General features: G+C 37.4%; 1 protein-coding gene across 2 annotated transcripts in view; it reads right to left on the reverse strand.

Moving 5' to 3' along the window:
* Positions 1 to 85: 85 nt before the first annotated feature.
* LOC121731499 (BMP-binding endothelial regulator protein) overlaps positions 86 to 23,011 on the reverse strand; it is an 88,690-nt gene continuing 65,764 nt past the window's right edge. Inside the window, exons 4-8 of one of the 2 annotated variants that reach the window (XM_042120932.1) lie at positions 14,131 to 14,407; positions 3,493 to 3,702; positions 2,794 to 3,023; positions 1,470 to 2,623; positions 86 to 1,134 (exon numbers count right to left, since the gene is read on the reverse strand). In XM_042120932.1, the coding sequence (XP_041976866.1) occupies positions 1,526 to 2,623; positions 2,794 to 3,023; positions 3,493 to 3,702; positions 14,131 to 14,407 (1,815 nt within the window). In that variant the 3' untranslated portion in view covers positions 86 to 1,134; positions 1,470 to 1,525. Of the gene's footprint in view, positions 1,135 to 1,469; positions 2,624 to 2,772; positions 3,024 to 3,492; positions 3,703 to 14,130; positions 14,408 to 23,011 lie in introns of both variants that reach the window. The other variant, XM_042120931.1, reaches the window with a different exon arrangement.

A 23,011-nucleotide genomic window follows, 5' to 3' on the forward strand; every position in this document is an offset into this window, starting at 1 on the left:
GGCTTTCTTTAAGCTTATGGTAAAGAGATTGGCATGTTTTTCGTTTTACCTTATTATTATTATATAATTTTATATTTTTTTTGCGAAAGTAAGATCGAAAAGTATATAAAATTATAGTTACTTTTCTAAAAAGATGTCTACTTTTGTTAATTGCAGACAGAAAGGACTCTACAAAAAATTATATCAATAAAATTTAAGAACCACACGTCAATTTAAATTCATTGGTAACGCTTTCATACTTAAAGTACAAATAATTCTAATATTAACTTAAAGTGTAACTTAAAATAAAAGTAAAATAAGTGGAATAGATCAAATTATGTACAGATGATACACTTGTCAAAATATTACTACAAGTTTGTGTAGTTCTATTCTGAAACTAAATGTCCGTTGTACCATAAGGTGGGACAGAAAACCTAATGCACATTTCTGTAATTTTTAATTCATTAGAATATTATATTATGTAGTTATTTTTACGTTACAAGTCTCATCAAAAGGAGCTATTTGGTTGTTCTGCAAAGTTCTCAATAAAGCTCGATCTTTGTCATACTTCTCTCAATACAATTATACATTTTTTTAAATTTATTAAGTTACATTATATTACTTAGTTAAGTAAAAACACATTCAGTTTCAGAATAAACTTAACGTAAGACGTAAAGAGAACTCATTCTAGAAAACAAACTTTTTACATTAGAATCTTATTAGCATCTATGCTTCGGATGTTTCGTATAAGATTTCATAAACTAACTAAATGAGATCTCACTTTGAACTATTAACCGATCTGAAGTCAAATGCAAAAACTAATTATCACAATTTTTGATAAATAGCCGAGTCGCATCTACGCGTAACATACTCATGTAAAAGCTAGAATCTTACAAGATTAATATAACTGTATACTAGGTTTTACGTTATATACCTTTAACATCCACGATACGTTGAAATAAATTAATCTAAAATATATAACATTGTCTATTTTACATTGTCTATTGCCGCATTTGAAAAAATATCTGCGAGGCAATAAATTGTAATATTTAAAGTAAAATTATAAGTAGATTACGAATACTGCTCAAGTAAAAGATCTTGATTCCTCACGCACGTCAACTGCTCGCACACGCTTCACTATCCTTCCGATACACTCTGAAAATACATACAATTCTGTTAGTTGTTATGCCGAAATCACACAACACAGTTTTTATAAAGATCGCTAACAGGTGTTTAAATCTTTTGATTAGAGAAAAATTCATAACAAAAATGATCTCAAAACAACTGTTCAACAGATGTTTAGTTTTTTGTGGTAAGACCCAAGGGGTTTAAGTTTTAGGGGTACGCTGATTAAATTCAATATTGGTATATTCAGCAATTACGGCTCTCATAAGTTACATCGATTAAAATTTTGTAACTAGTTCGTGGTTTGGGGTATAGTAGAGTTTAATTTGTAAATGTAGTTTGATGGATAGGCAGTAAACGCTCACCTTGTTATGCCACGATGGCACAATGACTAGTAGGTATGTCGGTTGCCCTTATCTAACTATTGTAATATAGGCGGTGGGGGCCGAGAGCGACTGGAGTTCCGCTTGGGGATAGAGCCCAACTCCAACAGACTCTGGTTTGGATCTTTGGATTTGTTAGCCCGGTTCATCCCTTTTCTTCCTCGACTGAGCCAGGGCGGCGGTGGGCCTTCGCACCACACGGCCTGCAGCCAGTTGCGAGGCTCCGCGCCGACTCGAGTGCACTCCCTGGCGTAGGCTCTGTACGCTGCGCAGTGGCACCTTACCCCGGTGCAGCCGCACGCGTCCAGAAGACACGCCTCCTTGTAGTTGTGCGGGTTCACTTTGGTACCGCACTCCGTGAACACCTCATGCCGCTCGAACTCCCGACACAGTCGTCGAACCTTCGTCAGCTTCGACTGGCGACACCGTATGTTAGCGCCGGGCCGCTCCTGGCGTCTCGTGCAGGCGTGACGGCCGCCGATTCTCCAGGAGGACCCGAACCGCCACGTGTCGTTCACCAGCCTGCCGTCTCGAGTCCGCATGTCGTCCCTGGCCACCGAGTTGAAGTTGCCGCAGAGCCCGCATAGTTTACCCTTGTAAGATCTGGAGACGGTCACCTCCAGGAACCCGTCGCCGTCCCATAGGATCTGCACACCGATGTCGGAGGTCAGGGTAACCGCTCCGTTGCTGCGGGTTATCTCCGCGACACCGTCTATCTTGTGAGGGATCGATATTCTTTGGCCGTTAACTTTTATCCGCATCTTCTTGCCCATGTTGATTTTGGTGGAGCCTATCCGGAGCGTCGCGGTGCGGGTCCACGAGGAGTGTGTGGTGTTGCGGGCGTCGTTGGATATTCTTATCGAGAACGTGTGGTTCTTGCAGTCCGATACCAGCTGATACTTGCACGATCCCTGGAAGCTGTAGAATTTGCCATCGAATGTCTTGTAGTGTGGGTCTCCGAAGACGGTGCAGATGCCATCCCTGTCCTCGCATTTGGGGCAGCATTGTCCGGGTAACAGCTTTAGGACCTGATCCGGGGCACAAGTTAAGGTTGGACACTGCTCCATGGCACACCGCGGCTCTCCTCCATGACACTCGCAGGACTTGCACGCGTCCAACTGCCAAGTTTCGCCATCCTGAAAAAATAAATTTTAATGTAAGTACACTTGTACGAAAATACATTTTTCGACAGTTGCCAATAAAGTTTAAGTGGTTTCTGGATCTGTGCAGTGTCCTTATCGTGCTTTTGTCATGCTTCTAACTACTTCTATCATCAAGAACAAACCTGATAAGTTTTTCCACCTACAACGCAAGCGGCTTTCGCCTCTTCAATGTTGGGGCATTCCGGGCAGCATTTATCCGGGGGTGGGGGGAGGGCTCGGGCTCCGCAGGTGAGGACTGGGCAGGTCTGTCTCGTGCACACTGATGTGCCGTTCATACAGGTGCAGTCCGTACAGGGGTCCACTCGGAACGCGCTGAGATGGCTGTGGTACTCCTTGCCCATTACGCATGGTTTCAAGTCGGAGATGCCTGAAACTGAGATAGACATATTATTTGATTTAATTATTTTGGTGTTTACCACTGATGATAATTTTGAAAGTAAAGACTATAGGATATTTTGAGATCACTACTGGAATTGTATATGGAGTCTTACTAGACTAGATAAGGGCTAACTACCAAAACTTTTGAAAAAAATGTTTTGAGAATTTTAAATTTGCTAATTCAAACTCTTTACAACGGAATAATTATTTCGTTAGCATTACTAATGAAACAATTTGTAGTTTTTCGCATTTCTACTATAAGTTATAACCATACTAAACAGCCACGGCTTTGTAAATAGGCCGTATAGGCCTAAGTGCGGCAGCGTCCAAGCCGGGAGGCGGCAGCGTTCATCGGGTGCCATATTTCGTACAAATATTTCGGCGGCGGAAATAAAATGGCCTATCATAAGAAAAACGGCTCTGATTCATTAAAAATTCGACACTGACTGATCAAAAATACGTACTCGGTAAGATCTTATCAGCGATCGGGTGCAAGCACCGCGGGCAGCACTCCCCCGGCTTCTTGTACTGCTGGCTGGCGACGCAGGGCAGAACGGGACAGGCGCGCTTAGCGCACGACAGCGCACCGTGCACACAGCGACACGACAGGCACGGTTCCTCGGGGATCACCACGTCGCGACCCTCCGACACGCGCTGACCGTTGATGACGCATTCTGGAAAATACGTGTGTAAATTAAGTAATTAAATTAAAGGCACAACACAAGAGATACGCAGTACAGATATTTTGTTTTGAAGAAACACTTAGGGCCTGTTTCACCACTTCCTGATAACTACGAATAGGCTATCCAAATTAACTTGACAGATCAAGTATGGAGAATCTGTCAAAAAAGTTGTGAATAGCCTATTCGCCACTTTATCAGAAAGTGGTGAAACAAGCCTTTAGAAAAGGGAATATTATATTCGCTACCGTAATTGCAACCTTAATTGATAAATTGAGAGATGCGGTACTGAACTATGCTATAGCTTATCATTCTAACTTTACAATCGTGAATAGGCGGGAGCGAGCAGCCTCGAGAGGCATTCTTCTCGCGCGGCTACCTCGCGAGGCTACTCCCTCTGTGTGGACGCGCCTCACGACGAAGCGCGGCAGCCTCGGAGTTATTGCGATGCTACCTGCAAAGTGCAAACGACTGAGCAAATCAAAAGACGCGCGCGCTTGCCTCGAGCGAGGCACCACACTAAGTACTAACCGAGCTGCTTCGCGCGGCAATGCCTCACGAGGCTGCTCGCTCTATTATGTGGACGCGCCTAATCGTGTATTATTCTTGACTAATGAACAAAGTTAAAATTTTATTATGTATCATGATTTGTTTCATCTCAATGCTATGTTAACTGAAATTCACAATGATTATTATTTTAAAAAACTGTGAAAATATGGATGAATATTTCGGTGACAAAAAATATTTAAATAGAATTGGTCAATTTGGTGACTAATTGACCATTTACGTAATGACTCGATATGAAGATTAAGTAGATGATAAGGGTATAAGTTCCCAGGAGCGTGTTAGAGGGGTTTCAACCCTGTTTGTTTACATTACTGACGCTTAGTCACGCTAACGGCTAAGATAACGGCTACAAAAACTGACATATTTTTAAACAATATAGTTACAAAAAAAATGTTATTTATACTTAAAACAAAAATATTTTAGGAGAATGTAAATCAATTACAGCCATCAGAAAAACAGTTTTAAGTAACAACTCAAAACACAATAAATATCTTAGTCATCCTTTATCTTACAATGTTTTAGCAGGAACATAATAAACATTATCACACAATTTCCAATTTAATTTAAATCCTCCGATAATTATCTTCGGCTGGTTGTAAAAACGACAACAATGGCCATTGTCCGGCGAGCCTAAAAAAATGGAATTCCTTCACAATCGTGAGCCAGCGCACCATAAAGACTAGCGATGAATCAATCAGTGGCTTAATGAATGAGAAGCCTGGCCTCACACAGAGCTCCAGGGCTGCCACCCGACACAGGTTCACGATCACATATTTTAAGGATACGGTAAAGTTGTAAGATGCATGATAGTTTTGATAGCGAGCTTACTGCCATGCGTTACATTCACATCCCATAAAGTGATATAAGATATCACTCATTTGAGTGTCATTATTGAATGCTATTTGACTGTCCGTCGCGAACGTAGAAATGAAGTCAGTTTTTTCAGAGCAAAGCAGAGCTGCATAACACTGGCTGTAATACGATAGTTTGAAGAGCAATGTTAGAAGCCAAAGATTACCTACGGAATTTGACTTAACGTGGGAGGACCACGCTTCGGCACGAATGGGCTGGCTCGACTGAAGAAATACCACGTTCTCACAGAAAACCAGCGTGAAACAGCGCTTGCGCTGTGTTTCGCCGAGTGAGTGAGTTTACCGGAGGCCCAATTCCCTACCCTATTTCCTTCCCTACCCTCCCCTATTCCCTTCCCTTCCCATCCCTACCCTCCCCTATTCCCTCTTAAAAGGCCGGCAACGTACCTGCAGCTATTCTGATGCTGCGAGTGTCTATGGGCGACGGAAGTTGCTTTCCATCAGGTGACCAGTTGGCTCGTTTGCCCCCTTATTTCATAAAAAAATGCGACATGGCACTTGTGTTTAATCTCTATCATTTTATTTCTAGCTTCACTATCAGTATTATCCTATCCCAGTTATCTAATTACCCGTAAAAACCTCCGATCGACAGCCCTAACGCACCTACCACTGCGTTTATAAAAACTATATTGTCGTTCTTCTAGCGTTACTTTATAGTCTAGTCATTCACCAGTCAACATTTCCTATATCTAATTGTATCCTGATTATTATGACGGCTCGATTGTGTATGGTCGACAAATCACGGCTTAAACACAAAGGATCGGGGGCATAATCTGTTGCATTCATGCTTGGTATTAATGTGTTTTAAATGTTTATCATGAGTTTTTTTCATTAGAAGCTGGTGAAAAAAAACCGAGCATTCGACTAACAAAGTTTTAGAAACATGTGCGTTTTAGGTAACTTAATAAACAAATTTTATGCAATTTTAAAAGGTTAACTACAAAGATACAAAATTAAACTAAAGGCACAGAATATATATTAGTAGTACCAACTAAAGGTAAATCAAATACAAAAGTACTGTAATTAAATAAATTGTAGTTAAATTAAGCTTAGGTAACTACATTCGAAATAAAAAAGTTGCTAAGGTACTTGATATTGTATTCTTACCTTGTACTATTGAACGTTATATACTACTCAACAAACAAAGATTAAGACGATCCTCAACTTTAACTACCCAAAATTAGGTCGAAGCACAGATTAATAGATAATACTCAAAGTATTTTAACGCATTCTGTCTGAGAGGTGCTTACACATTAGAGGACCAACAAAAAGTGTAAAAAGATTTAAAAGTAAACAAATAATTTAGCTTCCGACAGTACGTCGCAGTCAACACGAGCAACATGTTATATCAACAAGCAACATGTAACGTCAACTTAAGTAACAACTGTTTAATGCACTCCAATAAGCTTTTATGGTAGTGCTGAAGTACTGACGAGTGGTCGAATATAATGGAACTTGACGAGAGCAATACAAAGTAAATGTAAATCGTTAATGGGTAAACATGTTTAAGATTATTATTATAACTTTTGTTGTGTAGCTAGAACTTAGTTTTTCAAATTCTAGAGAAGTAAATAGTAATAAACACACCTAAGAAACATGAATAGTAATTCATGTAAGTAATTATAAGCTTTTCCGCAAATAGTATTTACTATTTGCGGTAAAGCTTATATTACTAAGCTGCGCATTTAGTATTTACTATTTTTATTATTGAAGTTTTTAAGCTTGTGATTATTCATTTTTGGACACACACACACTTATTTTTAACAGAGACTGGCGCAATAAGCATCCTAATATTCGTTTACTTAGAATTACCCAATAAACCAATATCAGGGTGCTTTTGGCACCACTCTATTTCTTGCGAATTACGATCCGTAATCTGGGAAATTACGGTCGTAAGCGAAAAATTTATCAAAAAGTACACTATAACAAAGTAGCTAATACAGACAAGAATGTCCCGTCCTGCCGAACGCTAGTTTGTCTGTTCGTTACATAACACATACCTAATATATTCTCACCACGCGGCCGTATGTCACCGGCTAATTATTTTAATTCTCGGGTCGTTGTCGCGACACGGCCAATAATAACGATAGCTACACGCAGGTGGAATTCAGATGAGCCAGCCGAGAATTTCCGAGACCTTTTAAACACCGCTACCGTTCGCGGAGCGCACCGATGAGTAATTGTTACCTGTTTACGCCAAGGCGACTTTCCAAATTCCAGACATTTCTCAAAATGAGCGAGCAGGAGCTAGAGCCACTTCAAACTTCGTAAGGCACTCCAAACAAAGTCGCAAAGGAGGCGAGTTTTTGCCGGCACCCAAAATAAAAAGGTACTGATAAGTCAGAAGAATAAGACGTAAAAGAAACAAAAAGCCTAATGCACCGTTGGGATCATAAAACAAACAAGCCGGGCTCGCCCGCCGCCGCAGCCGCAGCGACGCGGCCGCTTTGAACCGCTAACAAAAACCAACCCGACTCAACCTTTTAAGTAGGTTGTTAACTTTTTGATTTATGATCAATAATAGAGACACGACGCCGTGGGAGACTCCTCGGCCGCAGATATATAATTTTAAAACCCCACGAGCTTTTGTACGAGAGACGCTCGGAATCGCTCCTTTTGTCTTTGGCGTTTAGTGTTTCGACATATTCGACCACACAATAAACTCGCCGGGAATTGGGTGGTCCGCGCCCGCCGATTGCACCCCGCTGGCAGCTTGAATATGACAAAGGGGTGCGTCGTTCTAACGATTTGTGGCGAATAGTTGCAAAACATTATCGACTAGGATTGTAATTAAGTTTCCATCATTGTCCATCATTCGTAATGATAATTTAAGCGTATATAATAAAATAACAAAGAGCGTAAAACGTGGCGCCGTAGACGACGCCATAGCGCAAAGGTTAATAGATTCCTCGAACGTAACAAGGTGAAGTCGGCACGAACGATTACTCTTGACTTTTCATTAATGACAGACAGATCAATGAGTTACTTTGTTGTTTGATAATAATCGTATAAATATTATGTGCGCAACGAGTTATGGTCGAGGATCATTGTCATAGTATAAATAAAATAAATAATAATTTAAATTATAAACCATCAGACCTTCGACATCAGACCGTCCGATCGGGTGCACGCACACATAAGCGTGATTTCAGGCAACTTTAGAGAACAGTTAAAACAGGGATGAACATGAGTTCCTGTTGACAACTAGGCAATCGCAAAGCTGACAAATATTTTTAAAAATTATCTAGCTATCTACAGAAATCATCTACGTTGAGCGCACCTAAAACTTGTCTCTATATTGCACAAATTAGATTTCAAGAACACGACTGAGTTATAATCGTATAAATATTATGCAGTACGCAACGAGTTGTGGCCGAGGACCATTGTCGTAGTATAAATAAAATAAAAAAAGAATATAAACGATCAACTGTCCGATCGGGTGCACGCACACATAAGCGTGATTTCAGGCAACTTAAGAGAACAGTTACACAGGGATAAACATGAGTTCCTATTGACAACTAGGCAATCGCAAAGCTGACAAAAATTTTGAAAAATTATCTAGCTATCTACAGGAATCATCTACGTTGAGCGCACCTAAAACTTGTCACTATATTGCACAAATTAGATTTCAAGAACACGACTGAGTTATACTGTTGTAAATATTTGTATTGTGCCATTGTGGCTACTGCGCAACGCCCAGTGCCATTGTCAATCGCCGCATGTGGGCGAACACAACAAAGGTTCTTCTTTGAGACACAATTTATTCAGAAACATAATGCAACTTGTAAGAAATGAGATTGCAAATCTCATACATTTTAAACAGCTTGATTTTTAGAAGCTAAGGATGTCACTTACTAGTTACTACTCAACTAGAATTTTTTGCCAAAAAAAGCTAAGGAATTTATATGCATTACTAACCAACCAACAAATACCCATTGAGTTAATTTTAATTCTAAGTGTTAACTGGGTTTAACATCGTAAAGCTTACTGTTGCATGTTTAATGTTTATATTAATCAGACATAATAACAGCTCACAAAACCTTTAAGTTATTACATGTATTAAGATGACGATTTCTTCATCTCGATAGCATCAAAGCATTCTTTAAAACCATTACAATCATAATTGGCTGCTGTTAAGCATTGGTGTTTCATCCCACATAAAATCGGGTTTTGAGTTAATAATGCAGTTTTGTTCTTTATAACATAAGGTTTACGACAGTGAAATCCATTTTTTTGAGAACCCACTGTAGCATATTCTAGTGTACAAAAATGGTTAATGCTTATTCCTCTTAGTGAGGTTTTGTATACAGCATTTATGTACTATGTTTCTAAAATGATTTGCGCTTAAACCGCTGAACCGATTTTGATAAAATTTTGTATGCGGATACTTTGAATCAATTAAAATGACATTAGATAATTTTTGTCCCGGAAAATGTACGGTTCCCGCGCAGTCAACAACAATGAATTTGGCATAAGATATCGATATTGAGTACATGTAGATATTACGTAAGGTTTTGGAGAAGGACATAGGATAATATTTTTTATCATGGAAAATGTTCGGTTTTCACGCAATAAACTTTATTAATTTGCGTTTAAGCTGCTGAACCGATTTTGATTAAATTTAGTTAATGTAGAAATAATTAGTTTATCACGTGCAGAGTTGGGCAAAAAGTAATTAGTAATTTTAATCAGATTACAAATTAATCAGATTGAAGTAATTGTGCATCTGAAATTACCCGTAAGTTGATTAACAATAATATGTATAAAATGTATTCTAATTATTTTAGTTTGCAATTAGATTAATAATTTAATTAGACTAACGAGTATTTCAATATTTATGCCCAATATCCAATGCTGGTAATTATAATAAATAAAAAAACATCCACACCGATTTCGGGGCGGTGGCCAGTTTCAATAAAACCAGGCCAGTTACGCAGGAGTAATATCATTGCCCAAGTGCCCAAGTGTGTGCGCAATACACAAGAGCACTCTGGTTTCAATGAAACCAGACCAGTTACGCAGGAGTAATTTAATAGTGCCCAAGTGTGTGCGCAATACACAAGAGCACTCTCGTTTCAATGAAACCAGACCAGTTACGTAGAAGTATTTTTTATAGTACCCAAGTGTATGCGCAATACACAAGAGCACTCTGGTTTCAATGAAACCAGGCCAGTTACGCAGGAGTAATTTTATAGTGCCCAAATGTGTGCGCGATACATAAGAGCACTCTGCGGGAAGCGCAGGAAGGGAAGAAGAAGCGGGAACTCTCTGTCCTTTTCCGATACATAACGTATCTGCATACCAAATATCATCAAAATCCATGTAGCGGATATAAGCAGAAATCATTTAACGAGTCGGGAACCGTACATTTTTCCGAGACAAAATGGATCCTATGGCCTTTTCCGGGACTCAAAGTATCTCCATACCAAGTTTCATCAAAATCTGTTCAGCCGTTTAGGCGCAAAATAGGAAATTTTATAAAGCGGTAACCGTACATTTTTCAAGACACTAATTATCTTATGTCCTTTCACGAGAGTCAAAGTATGTTCACACCAATTTTCATCAAAATCGGTTCAGTGGTTTAGGCGCAAATCATTTTTGTTTATCATACGGGTACCGTACCTTTTTCCCGGATGTAAAGTATCCTATGTTCTTTCCCGAGACATAACGTATCTGTATACCAAATATCATCGAAATCCACGTAGCCGATAGCGGTATAAGCTGAAATCATTTTTATTTAATGTCTGGGAACCGCACATTTTTTTAATAAAAAGGACCCTATGTCCTTTCCCGGGACTCAAAATATCTCCATACCAAATTTCAGAAGAATCGGTTCAGCGGTTTGGGCGTGAGCGTGACAAGGTAATTTTATAACATTTTCTTAAAATTAAAGCACTTAAATTTGTATTGAAAGAACAAATCAGAATTTTGCATTTATGTGAAATAGCACAAAGGACATTAATGCTATGTAATAAGCCCTATAGCAATATTGCATTAATCATTTTTATACGTTTTCTCTTAAAACTGAATGTAAAATTAAAATGTTTTTTCATAATCATAATCTACGCATTTCAACAAAAAAAAAAAGATACCGCACAATAACATTTTTTTGCTTAAAATAAGCAGAAAATAAAGATTATTCCAAAAAAACTTAAAACACCGATTACTCAAAACTAGTCCGATGTGGGATGACAGACCAATGCTTAACAGCACCCATTATTATCCCATACTCTTATTCACTTTTATTACGGAGGATTGAATAATTCAAAAGTTAAGGGCTTCTCTTAGAAGCGGATCATGAATAAAATATACAGTCAATAAAACTTCATCCAGGAATGCGTCGGCCGTTTTCAAAAGCAATTTCATGCCATCATCATCTAAATTACTATTATTTGTTTTTGAATTAATAAACTTGTTAAAGTTTCGGGCTGACGTAAATCGATCGGTCGTGCTTTTATTGTGGCGTGTTTTATATTTGCTTTTGAATGAGATTACGATGGTTTTTTTGGTGGAGTCTGGGTGGCCGGTCCTTCGAGACAAGCGAGCGCCGCTCAGCAATTACATACTGAGGGTAGGGCTGCCTCGCCAGGTTACCCCATTACAAAACATAAAGGCTCTGGATTACTTTGGTTAAGTTACAAAGGCTTATTTGTAGTATTTATATATCTATATATATAAAAATGGATTTTCAATTGTGTTAGTAACGCTAAAACTTGAAAACGGCTGAACGGATTGGGCTAATTTTAGGCTTAAACTATTCGTAGAAGTCCAGGGAAGGTTTTAAAGTGACACAAAGTTCACCTGGACAGCTAGTTATATTATATAATTAAAATCAGCCCAATCCGTTCAGCCATTTTCGAGTTTTAGCGCGACTAACACATTTGAAAATCCATTTTTATATATATAAGATAAATCTTACTTATAATAGTAAATCGTTGCTTATCTTACCTTAGTACGTACTTTGTTATATTTTTCCTGCCATTCTTTGGTTAAGTATATTTATAATAAATAAATTATGTAACGATAACGAAAGGTGGGAAGATGACCTGAAGAAAGTAGCTGGACCAGGATGGCTACGCATAGCAAAGGACAGAGATAAATGGAAAGCCTTAGAGGAGGCCTTTGTCGAAAGACAAGCTGTTGGGAGAAAGAAAAATATTAATTTATAATACAATTTGTGGATTTTTATTCTATTTATCTTAAGTTTGTTTTGACAGCCCTGCCTGGCAGTACATTAGTAATATTATGTGCTTGGTGGGAAAGCGCAGCGTGAAACAAAGAAGTGCATTCTTTCGAGTCATTAAATTCGTTATAATTTAATTTCTTTTATGTTTGTGCTATAAAATCATCCATAAAAATAGTTTGTAAGAAAAAATTATTACAACAAAATATTAGCTCCATACATTGTTGGAATACCGATTTCTGTACTTACATTATGTTTTGTGTAGCTAAGTTGATAATATGTAATCTAACTAGTATAATATTATGTATTAAGTACTTATTATTTAGTCATAAAACCAAAATATACGTAAAAAATAAAAAGTAGAGAAATATCCGTGTTAGACTAGCTATTAAAATTTTGTTTTTTTACTATTCTTTTTTAAGTGTTTTGTTTTATTCAATTAAGAGGTCATAAAATATTATAATTACAAAAAATTAGCAACACTAATAAAAAGTTAATTGAATATTTATTAATAAATTATATACTCGTATCTAATTAACAGATAATATAATATCAAGTATATTATATTACAAAATACAAAATGTGCATGACGAAAAATAATTTTTATTTATATATACATATACTTATTATCTATACTAATATTATAAATGCGAAAGTATCTCTGTCTGTCTGTCTGTCTCGCTTTCACGCCAAAACTACCGAACCGATTGTAATGAAATTTTGTATACAGATAGTTTAAAGCCTGAGAAAGGACATAGGCTACTTTTTTACTGGAAAAAAGGGTTGTAAGGGGGTGAAAATACGAAAATTTGTTCAAATTAAGTTAGTTCCAAAAATTCGTACTAGATGGCGCCGTGCGTCTCTTACATCGCGCTAACGCTTGCCCAACATCTTTCTATAAGAGGTGGTATCATCATATATTCGGGTTTTTATTTTTTCGATTTTTTTCGATTGTTATTTCTTTTTTACGTTATTTAATAAGTCAATACTTTATATTATAATATATAACAGTGACGTAACCTTAAACCCATAGATAATACATATATATCTTAAACCTATCAATTATAAATAAATAGTTTATGGGTAAAGTTGTGTAATTGGGGGGCTAAATAAGCTTTAAAATTTGGCATAAAATAAAGTTTAATTTAAAAAAATGAAATATTATGTGCACACTGCACAGCTGTTTTGATTTAAGGGTTTTTTTTTATAAAAGCTTTTGACACCAATTTTGCTGACATCGCGCGCTATAAACTGAAGTCCACGCGGACGAAGTCGCGGGCAACAGCTAGTATATAATATAGATAACTTACCTAATCCTGTGTTTCGAAGTTAGAGTTTTCAGTTACAAACTTGTTTCCAATTCAAGTTTCAGTTGTAGTAAAGATCCAAGTATTAATATACAAATGCAGAGCTTAAGTACCTATATACAAGTTATGACGCTTTCACTATTAGTAATTTTTATATTATAATATATGTATAATATGGGAGCCTTTACCAACGACGACGATACGACGATGAAATTAAAAAAAAAAACACAAAAGTGTACTGGGATTTGACATGAGCTTTACTATGTATGAAAGCTCATATTCCGTACATCTTAAAATATTATGGAGATGAGCTTAAAATTTCCGCCACGTGACAAAGGTAAAGCTCAGGTCAACTTCTCTAAAGTTCCTTCTATGAACTGAACCTTTAATCCTTCGATCGTGGATTCTATGAATCTATTGTCTCGCCACTGACCTCTATAATACACGAGGTCAGTGGGCTTGATGGGGTAAAATACCCCAATCCTCAACTTACCGTCACATATCGGGCAGTTGTAATGCGTGTGCCGCTGATGCTTCGGTCTGTCGCACGGCGCGTAGCACTCCGGCCGGCTGACGGTCACCACGCCGGCCTCGCAGCGAAGCAGCCTCCCCCCTTCCCCCCACTCAGTGTGCGAAGCGTGCTCCGTGCCGTTGTACCAGCAGCCTTTGCAGCGGAGGCAGCAGCCCTCGCGCGGCATCACCACAGCGCAGTCCTCCATCAAGCTGCACTCCGAGGAGGAGTGCGGCTTCCAGCACTCCACGAAGCCGTTCTGGAAAGGTCATTGACGCGTGAATTGGTGATACAAAACTATGGTCTAAGCAACGAAACTAGATACAATACTTTCAAGTTTAAAGTCACAATGCTATGAAATTTTCTGTCTCTTATTAATTATCGTTCAGTTCTAGGTGTTTTTATGGTCATTTGTAACTTTAAACATTTGTAGTTACGATGTTCTTATGCTTTTAACGTAACTTTCGGAATTAGGATTTAAGGTAAGATAATTTTAGGGAATAAACTTAAAACAGTTTTTCCATACCTCATGAAACATGTTATAGGCACATTACATTAATATCATGAACTCTACTCACATAACCTAAATACGCATTTTAGATTAATCTTAAATGCATTGAGGTGTAATCGAAGAAGTAAACAGATCATTTATCCACTTAATTAGGTTAGCTCAATAATTTGATATTCGCGCATAGAACTATGGTCCTTAAGTAGACTACATGTCGCAGTTTCTAGGTCATACTGATCTGCGAAGTCATTCAGCAATAGTTCGAAGTTATTTCACCTATTTTTCTCTGAGACTGATCCTTATGTCCTTGGCATAGGCGTCGTTTTAGAGGTAAAATAATAATAAACAGTACGGTTCCTAAGTGGATGTGACGTCATAGCCATTTAGCTCTTGACATAATACAGTTTTCGATTTTCAAAATGATTCATTTAAGTGGATCAATGATGCAGAATCACTACCTAAATCACTTTATTGCGAGCCATTTAAGGATTTTGATGTTGTACATTATTTATGAGGACTTTTATATTTTTTTAATTGCCATGATATAGTGTTTTGAAATTCTATGTCGTAAAATAAGCATTAAATCCATTTGCGAAATGAGTTTTTGTTTTGCAAAAACGTCAAATATAAATTTTGTTTAAGCTACAGTCCTAGGTAGGAAATTAATAAAAACCACAGTCGGATATAATACTATAACCTCCTCCTTTTTGGAAGTTGGTTAAAGTCGGTTTCACTCTTGATATTTAATTTTGCGCGTGGAGGTATTTTCAAAAAATCAGCATAAAAAAATCATAAAAGTATAAGGTTATTGTAATTTTTATTGGCATAAATTCTTAGTGCTTATTATATATTATTTTTTTTATGAAATAAGGGGGCAAACGAGCAAACGGGTCACCTTATGGAAAGCAACATCCGTCGCCCATGGACACTCGCAGCATCAGAAGAGCTGCAGGTGCGTTGCCGGCCTTTTAAGAGGGAATAGGGTAATAGGGGAAGGTAGGGAAGGAAAAAGGGGAGGGTAGGGTAGGGTAGGGGAATGGGCCTCCGGTAAACTCACTCACTCAGCGAAACACAGCGCAAACGCTGTTTCAAGCCGGTTTTCTGTGAGAACGTGATATTTATTCGGTCGAGCCGGCCCATTCGTGCCGAAGCATGGCTCTCCCACGTATAAATTTGGTACGGAGTTACTTTGTGTCTAGGATACTTTTCATCCCGGAAAAATGTACGGTTCCCGCGCGATAAACTAATTTTGGAGCAACGGAGTTTCGGGCGTAATAAGTGGGAATTCCACACCGAATCGCGGAACTTATTGAAAAGTGACGAAATTCCAGCGAATCTATTAGCGTGTGCCCACACGTCGTGTTTACCCAGACCGACGTTTTCACACCAAACACCGTCCCGGTGTCCGTGGCCTCAAAAGAGGACACAGCCTTGGTTGCGGTTGGCAACAGACGTGTGGTCACTGTGACACTATATGAGTTTACAAATTACAGAAAAACCGGTCGGCTGTGGTATTATGTATCTATTAGCCTAGTTAGTACGTACTTATATCCTTTAAAAGGTTTTAACTTATATTTACCATAAACTAAACTTATTACAATATAATTTGACAATCTCTGTGGCTCAATAATTGGTGGGCTGTTGGTAGCCAATCCTTCAAGTTCCTGGGTCATGAGTGTGTATTAAATATGTGTATCATATAATAAAAAAACTAAAATATATGTATAGTATAAAAGTGTTAAATATATTTCCGTTGTCTGGTACCCGTAACACAAGTCCTTCAAGAACTTACCACGGGGCCAGACTGACGTGGTGTGAAGCGTCCATAGATATTAAATTATTATTATTATTAATAAACTAATGTGCTACAGCAAAACTTCAAGAAAAAGTTTTTTCTTTTTCAAACCGTATCACTTTTTTGACCTTTGAGCATCATGCAATGCAAAATGTAAAAGTAAGTGATTTCTAGAAGTATTGTGCACAAAAGAGTAACCAATATAAATATTAATCTGACGAATGTTAAATTAATCAAATCTTCAAACAGATAACAAAGTGCAATAAACTCCATTAAATAATAAAACACTCCATTAGTTAAATCGGAATTCGAAACATTTTGTACCCTTTTAAAAGCTTCGATGCATTAAAACAATTATTTAATTTTGTTTTACAAGATAACGATATGCATGATTCAAAGCGTATTGCGATCAGTTGGCCACTTTAGATTTTGAGAAAGTATACTGTATAGGCATTTCCTTCGAATGAAATACGATTACCGGGGTGTATAGTATGCAGTTTTTTGCTATGAATTACGTAGAGTCAAGATAAACAATATATTTTATAGTAGTTGATGTAACAAAGTTTTAAATTTTAGGTGCTCCCACACCGGGAGCATTCGCTTGTAATGTAACGTTACAGAGTCGAGCATTACATCAGTGAGGGAGGAGAGCCGAGCATTACAATCCGCACCTTGTAATGATACAGTGTGTAATATATTGATACAACTTGTAACATCAATCTGACATTATGTAACCAAATAGCTATGAAATGCTCAAAGTCGAATGTTACATTACATGTTACAATATCACATGTTATTCGTTAGGTTCGATTTGAATTAGCAAAGCTTAATTGCCTTTTTTTGCATTTAATTGCCTTATTCAATAATGATTAATGTGTTTTTAATTGGCAGTCTATTTTTGTTTCTTTTTTCTTGGAACTGTAAAACGATATGTTTACAAATCAGATAAATTAACATTTAATGAGAAGCTCAGGTGAGTCGGCGAAGTATTATTTATTTTTATAGGCACGGGTAGGGTTGCTAGGTCGCAGCCGGCTTAGCCGAACGTTTGTACAAAAAAGCCGGAAACCTTGTCAATGAAAATATACTAGAATCTAAACTCGCAGTATATGTAGCAAATAGCAATACTATCACATATGTATTTTGTATATGTATATCACGCATGTTTTTATATATATAGTATGTGAAGATCGCAACTGGCAGCTTAGCTAGGCTACAGTATAACCTGTGTTAAAGCTACTGGTCCCTTTCCCTATTATATTCTAATGGCATATAACATCGCTGAATGAATAAGGTAAATACAATAATTAAACATCTACTTAATAGATAAAATTTAACATCTTAAAGTTGATTCAGACCGCAACGCGACGCGTAGATGCATTTCTAAATTAGTATGGATTTGACAGATTCGCAAGACGTCTGACGCAATTGAAATCAGTCAAATCCATACAAATTTAGAAATGCATCTACGCGTCGTGTTGCGGTCTGAATGAACCCTTTTTAAGCGTAATTTCAACCAAAATTAGTAGGACATTCATCTCATTTCAAAGCCTTTTTGGCCGGACACGCAATCAAAAAGCCTGACTATGTCCGGCTTTATCTGGCAACCCTAAGCACCGGTGAATCAGCAATTTCCAATATACTTGTAAAGCTAACGTTTCTAATCATTCTTCAATATTTTCACGCGAGCGAGGTTACGCGTGTTTGTTTGTGAGATAAATCCGAGATCAGACGCCGCGCTTACAAGTATTCCCAAGGGAGTGAAATATTTATTTTAATACACTTTAACCTGTCGACTGATCATCATTTACCCACGGTCTCAGTAGGCCAGACCCAGATTTCTTTTGTGTTATAATACGTACTCTTACAATTCTTGTTTATTTTCAATTTAGATTTAGGACTTTTCTTGAAGCTGAACGGTGGACTTTTCTGAATTCTTATATACAGTATGAAAGTACTAAGAATTACACAAATGAATATTGAGTACATTATTCGCATCTTACATTTGACGTTGTGCGCATCTTCGGACACCAATTTGTGTATAGCGCAGTCCGCGGCATCTGCACATACATTTTTCCGTCATACTTTCCTAGACTGACTTTATCCTAAGATAAAAAGCTTTTAAGTAAAGAGAAAATCGCCATTTTTCTTATGGTATCTAAATAGTTTAGTTTTAAGTTTCAACCGTTAGTCTAAATTAGTCTAAAAAGTGTAAAGTAGTAGCAGATAGACACAATAATTTATTTAAATAATATTATGTTAGAGATTGATAATTAGTAATCACGTAGAATTAATTAGACACGAGAGACAAAGGCCGGCGAGTGGCGAGTCATTACAAGTATAATAATTAATTACAATATCTGTGTCATATTGCGAATTATCACGCAGGTTATTGAACTTTTATCGAAACTTTTCTCGAATCACTTATTGAATCTTGTGTTGTTAGTATCAATTTCTTATTGCTAGCGCAGTATAAGTATTATAGAGTATAGTAACTTAGCTGTGTGAAATGTGAATCAAATTCACTCAACACAGAGAAAGGTTTTAAGCAGACACGATGTCATACTGCGTTGTGACTTGTGCAGTTATATTAACTACTTCAAGTTGTCAAAAATGGAACGAATGAGTGCAGCGTCTGATTTGGGCAGTTTTATATTATGAAGATGATCTACTGTATATTATTTTTATTGTGGTGATAGTATTGCAACTTGTGTACTTAGTAACACGTGTTACTAATTCGAATCATTCATAATTATTTTCATTGACAACGTAAAGAAACAATAATATTTTTGTCGCACAAAGACAATGATAAAAGGAGGATATTAAACATAGTTATAATCGTGTTGTTTACTTTCGTTGTTTTTTTATCCTCTTGGCAACTAAGGCAAGTAAGTTAACAAATTTGGGCTTTCCTACACATAGATTTGATTTGTGCAGCGGCTATTTATTCTATGTGTGCTCTTTGCGTAAATTGTTCAGGGCCTTATACCTATTTTATAAGAAACAGCTGATTTTATAATCAAATTAAGCTACTTAATTAGATTTTTTTATGTTATTTATTTATGAAATATAGATATTCTATGGACCCATACTACACCATTTTATCTCAACGGTATGCTCGTATGCAAATGCGTAGAGCTAAAACTCTATTTAATATTGTTACACAATATTGTATAATATTGATTAAGCGCTAATCGCATATAGATTAGTTGTTCAGATCGCAGCTGGCCGCTTCCTGCCTGATAACACAACATCCTTGTCACTTCCAGGATTTTGCGCAACATATACCTTTGACGTGGGTATTTCCCGCTAAAACATGAAAACATATAATATAAATAACCCAAGAGCCTGCGATAGCCAGGCTTTAGTAATTTTATATAAGCTTTCCCTCTTAGAGAACCCCGTAGAGGTTACAACCAGCAACTATGGAGTTTCGGTCGCGGTTACTTTAGGAGATATTCAGTTCTAGAGTTCTACCAAACTTTCGATAACTTACTTACTTACTGCGGCGCAGCGACCCAAATTGAGTCTTGGCCTCTGACACAAGCACACGCCTTTGGGATCAGATCGTTTTGCTTCTTGTGTTAGTTCCGTAACTTTTAGATTTTTTACGTGGGAGGGGTGTTAACCCGCCGCTCAACCCCCAAAATGCCAGAGGACCACATCCTACGTTGGTCGGTGAATCCATCGGATTTAGCCGTGTAGCTATAGGCTGTTCTACCGACCTTCCCCCCATCCGCCACCCGGGGGACGTGGACCCTACGCTGTGTAGGTCCAGCTCGGGCCTACACAGCGTAATAATTTATCTTTTTCTTTGGGATAAAAGTAGGAATCACATCTGCCAGTTCCGGACATTTTTGATTGCCATCGCAGTTTAATACTTTAAGGAAGTTTAAGGGTGTCTGGCATTGGGAAGCAACTGTTAAAAATGTCCGGCAGCGAAAGATCCTTACAGTTATTCAGAAGATAATAAGAAAAAAAAATTGAACTTAATTCTTTACGGAAAGTTACATAGACCTTCAAAACTGGATTCCTCCTCAACTAACCGCGATCAAAACTCCATAGTTGCTTCTCACCTCTATAGAGGTCACGTACATGGAAACTTTCAGCTTTATAAAATGATGAAAGTCTGGCTGTTGATGGCTCTTAGGTTATAATGTAATAACAAAGGAAACGAACCAAAACAAACCATTGACACACATACAGTGGGTCAAGTCACAAATGGGACACGCGGACGACGCGTGTCTTATTAATGGTCAATTATATATGCAGCGAAGATGGACGTGTCAATTTTCAGGCCCTTCAAGGATTGTCTATGCCAAGCCTCAATTGAGTCTTTGCCACAGAATGCACATTAGTAAATGTACCTTAGCTTTGCCATAAAAGTAGCAGTGCCGTAAATAGGGCGGTGCCACCGGTGCCCAGGCACAGGGCGTAGACTCTGGGAGGCGCAAGAATGGCCAGACCAGAGAGATCCTTATTTTTCGAATTGCTCCCGATAAGTTCCCGCTGCGCTCCCGGTCCCAGAGATGTTTCCCAATGTAGTAAAATAATATCTACAGACGAAAATATTATAACCTCCTCCTTTTTGGAAGTCGGTTAAAAACAAAGGTGCAGTTATATAGAAGCTTGCACAGGGCGCAAAAAAGGCTATTTACGGCACTGAAAAGTAGAGTAAATTTTTAGGTCTTTTGTTATTCTATACCAAGCCAACGTTTAGGTTTCTCTAATTCCCATTATATAATATTTTAGACGAATTTTGCATCGGGATTTTGACCTCGAGATTTTGCATCGGGAAAGAAATAATATTTGTAATAGTTGTAGATATCGCATTTAGAGATTTCAAATAAACCACCCAACTTCTCGTTCAGGATTGTATTCCAAAAAAGGTTGGTCAAAAGTCATCAAGAAATACTGCAGGGTTTACCTGTTAGTATCCTAGAGTAAAATTAGAACAATAGGTCAACTACAAAAAGGACGATATCGACACAATACGTGCTTGCTTTATTGTAGTGGTCGAAAGACAAATTACGCTTATCTATGCATCTAGCATTGGTTGGAGTAACGTGATCGTCCATATAGCTTTTCCATCCATATATTGAGTGCCTACAGGCTACATTTGGCCACCCACTACGTTGGACCATGATGGACTATAAAGATTGCCACCATGGCTGCAAAGCTGGCTTCCCTGACACCGCTAGGGAGACGAAAAAAAATTGCGAAGCTGTCACGTCGATGATGGGCAACTATACCATCAAGAACCAATCAAATTAATTCTTCTATGACTTAGAGTTAGAAGTTGTAGCACTGCTTTATAAGATAAAGCTTAAATACACTCTATAGGATCCTGTGTGCACTGTGAATTTTCACCGCGCGATTTTTATTTTCGCGAATTTATTCATAAACATTTTTCAGCGGCAGTACGGATACTCTCAAAAGATTCAATGTGTTACAGAACTGCGAAAAATCAACGCGGTTAAAATTCGCAGTACGGATAGGCCCTAATGTGTACGTAGCAAAACTTAAAGTTGTTTATATGTATAATTTCAGCCTAGATTCTAATATTATTTAAAACTTTTGTGGTTTCTTCTAGTGCATCAGTCGTTGACCTTCTAAATGTAGAGTTTATTAGGTAAGTAATAAAATAAAAAATAATGTAAATGAAGTCTGGTGGTCCCGTCTCCCTTATCGTGGCGGTCGTAAACGCAGCGTGTGATCAACTACTTATCTAATTCTTTGATTCTACTGTTTGTGTCTGTTCTATGTCTATTGGTCACATAAAGTGACAGTAATGTGCTCGAGAGATTATGAATAAAACGAAATAGCAGCAGAAGGGTGATCATAATGATAATCGCAAGAGGCGTGAGAATAATAGGCGTGTTTTTATGTTAAAAAGGCAGATAGAGTTTGAAAATTAAAATATAAAACAAACCACGAAACTATACACAAAATTTTATTAGCGTCATGGTATTTATATTCCAATTTGTTATTTTATGCATCGTAAAGTCACGCTTCATCTCAGTGTGACCTGACCATAAGACTACTACGTACTTTCCTGTTGGAATAGTTTACGTAAATAATAAAAAACCACAGACTGACCGCTACTGATTGTGGTGTTACATAACATTTTATCTATGTCTGTATTGTTATCAGCTACATAGAACAAACAAAATTCATTTTAAATAATAAAAAATACTTTAATTATTCTGAATAAATTTCAAACAAATGTTTTCTTGTTGATCCACCATGGATTCGAGAACTAACCCAGTGAGAAAAACATAATAATCAGAAACGCTTAGGATTTTTGAAAAGCCGTTCTGAATTCGAATGTTTCCAAAGCAATGAATATAATAATATTTTAAACTTCCAATTATACGGCACTTGCAGTTTACTACAAATAATATTTTTGGGCACAATAAAGTTAAGAGTTAATTCTCTACCACTTGGTAGAAAATTAATTACAACTGAAAAGTATGTTGATTTTATCAAAATGGTGATAGCAATATCAAAAATGTATGGAATTGGGCACAACGCATCACAAGGGCCATATAATATGGATA

The sequence above is a fragment of the Aricia agestis genome, chromosome 11 (genome assembly GCF_905147365.1).
Source record: "Aricia agestis chromosome 11, ilAriAges1.1, whole genome shotgun sequence".
NCBI classification, from domain to species: Eukaryota; Metazoa; Arthropoda; class Insecta; order Lepidoptera; family Lycaenidae; genus Aricia; species Aricia agestis.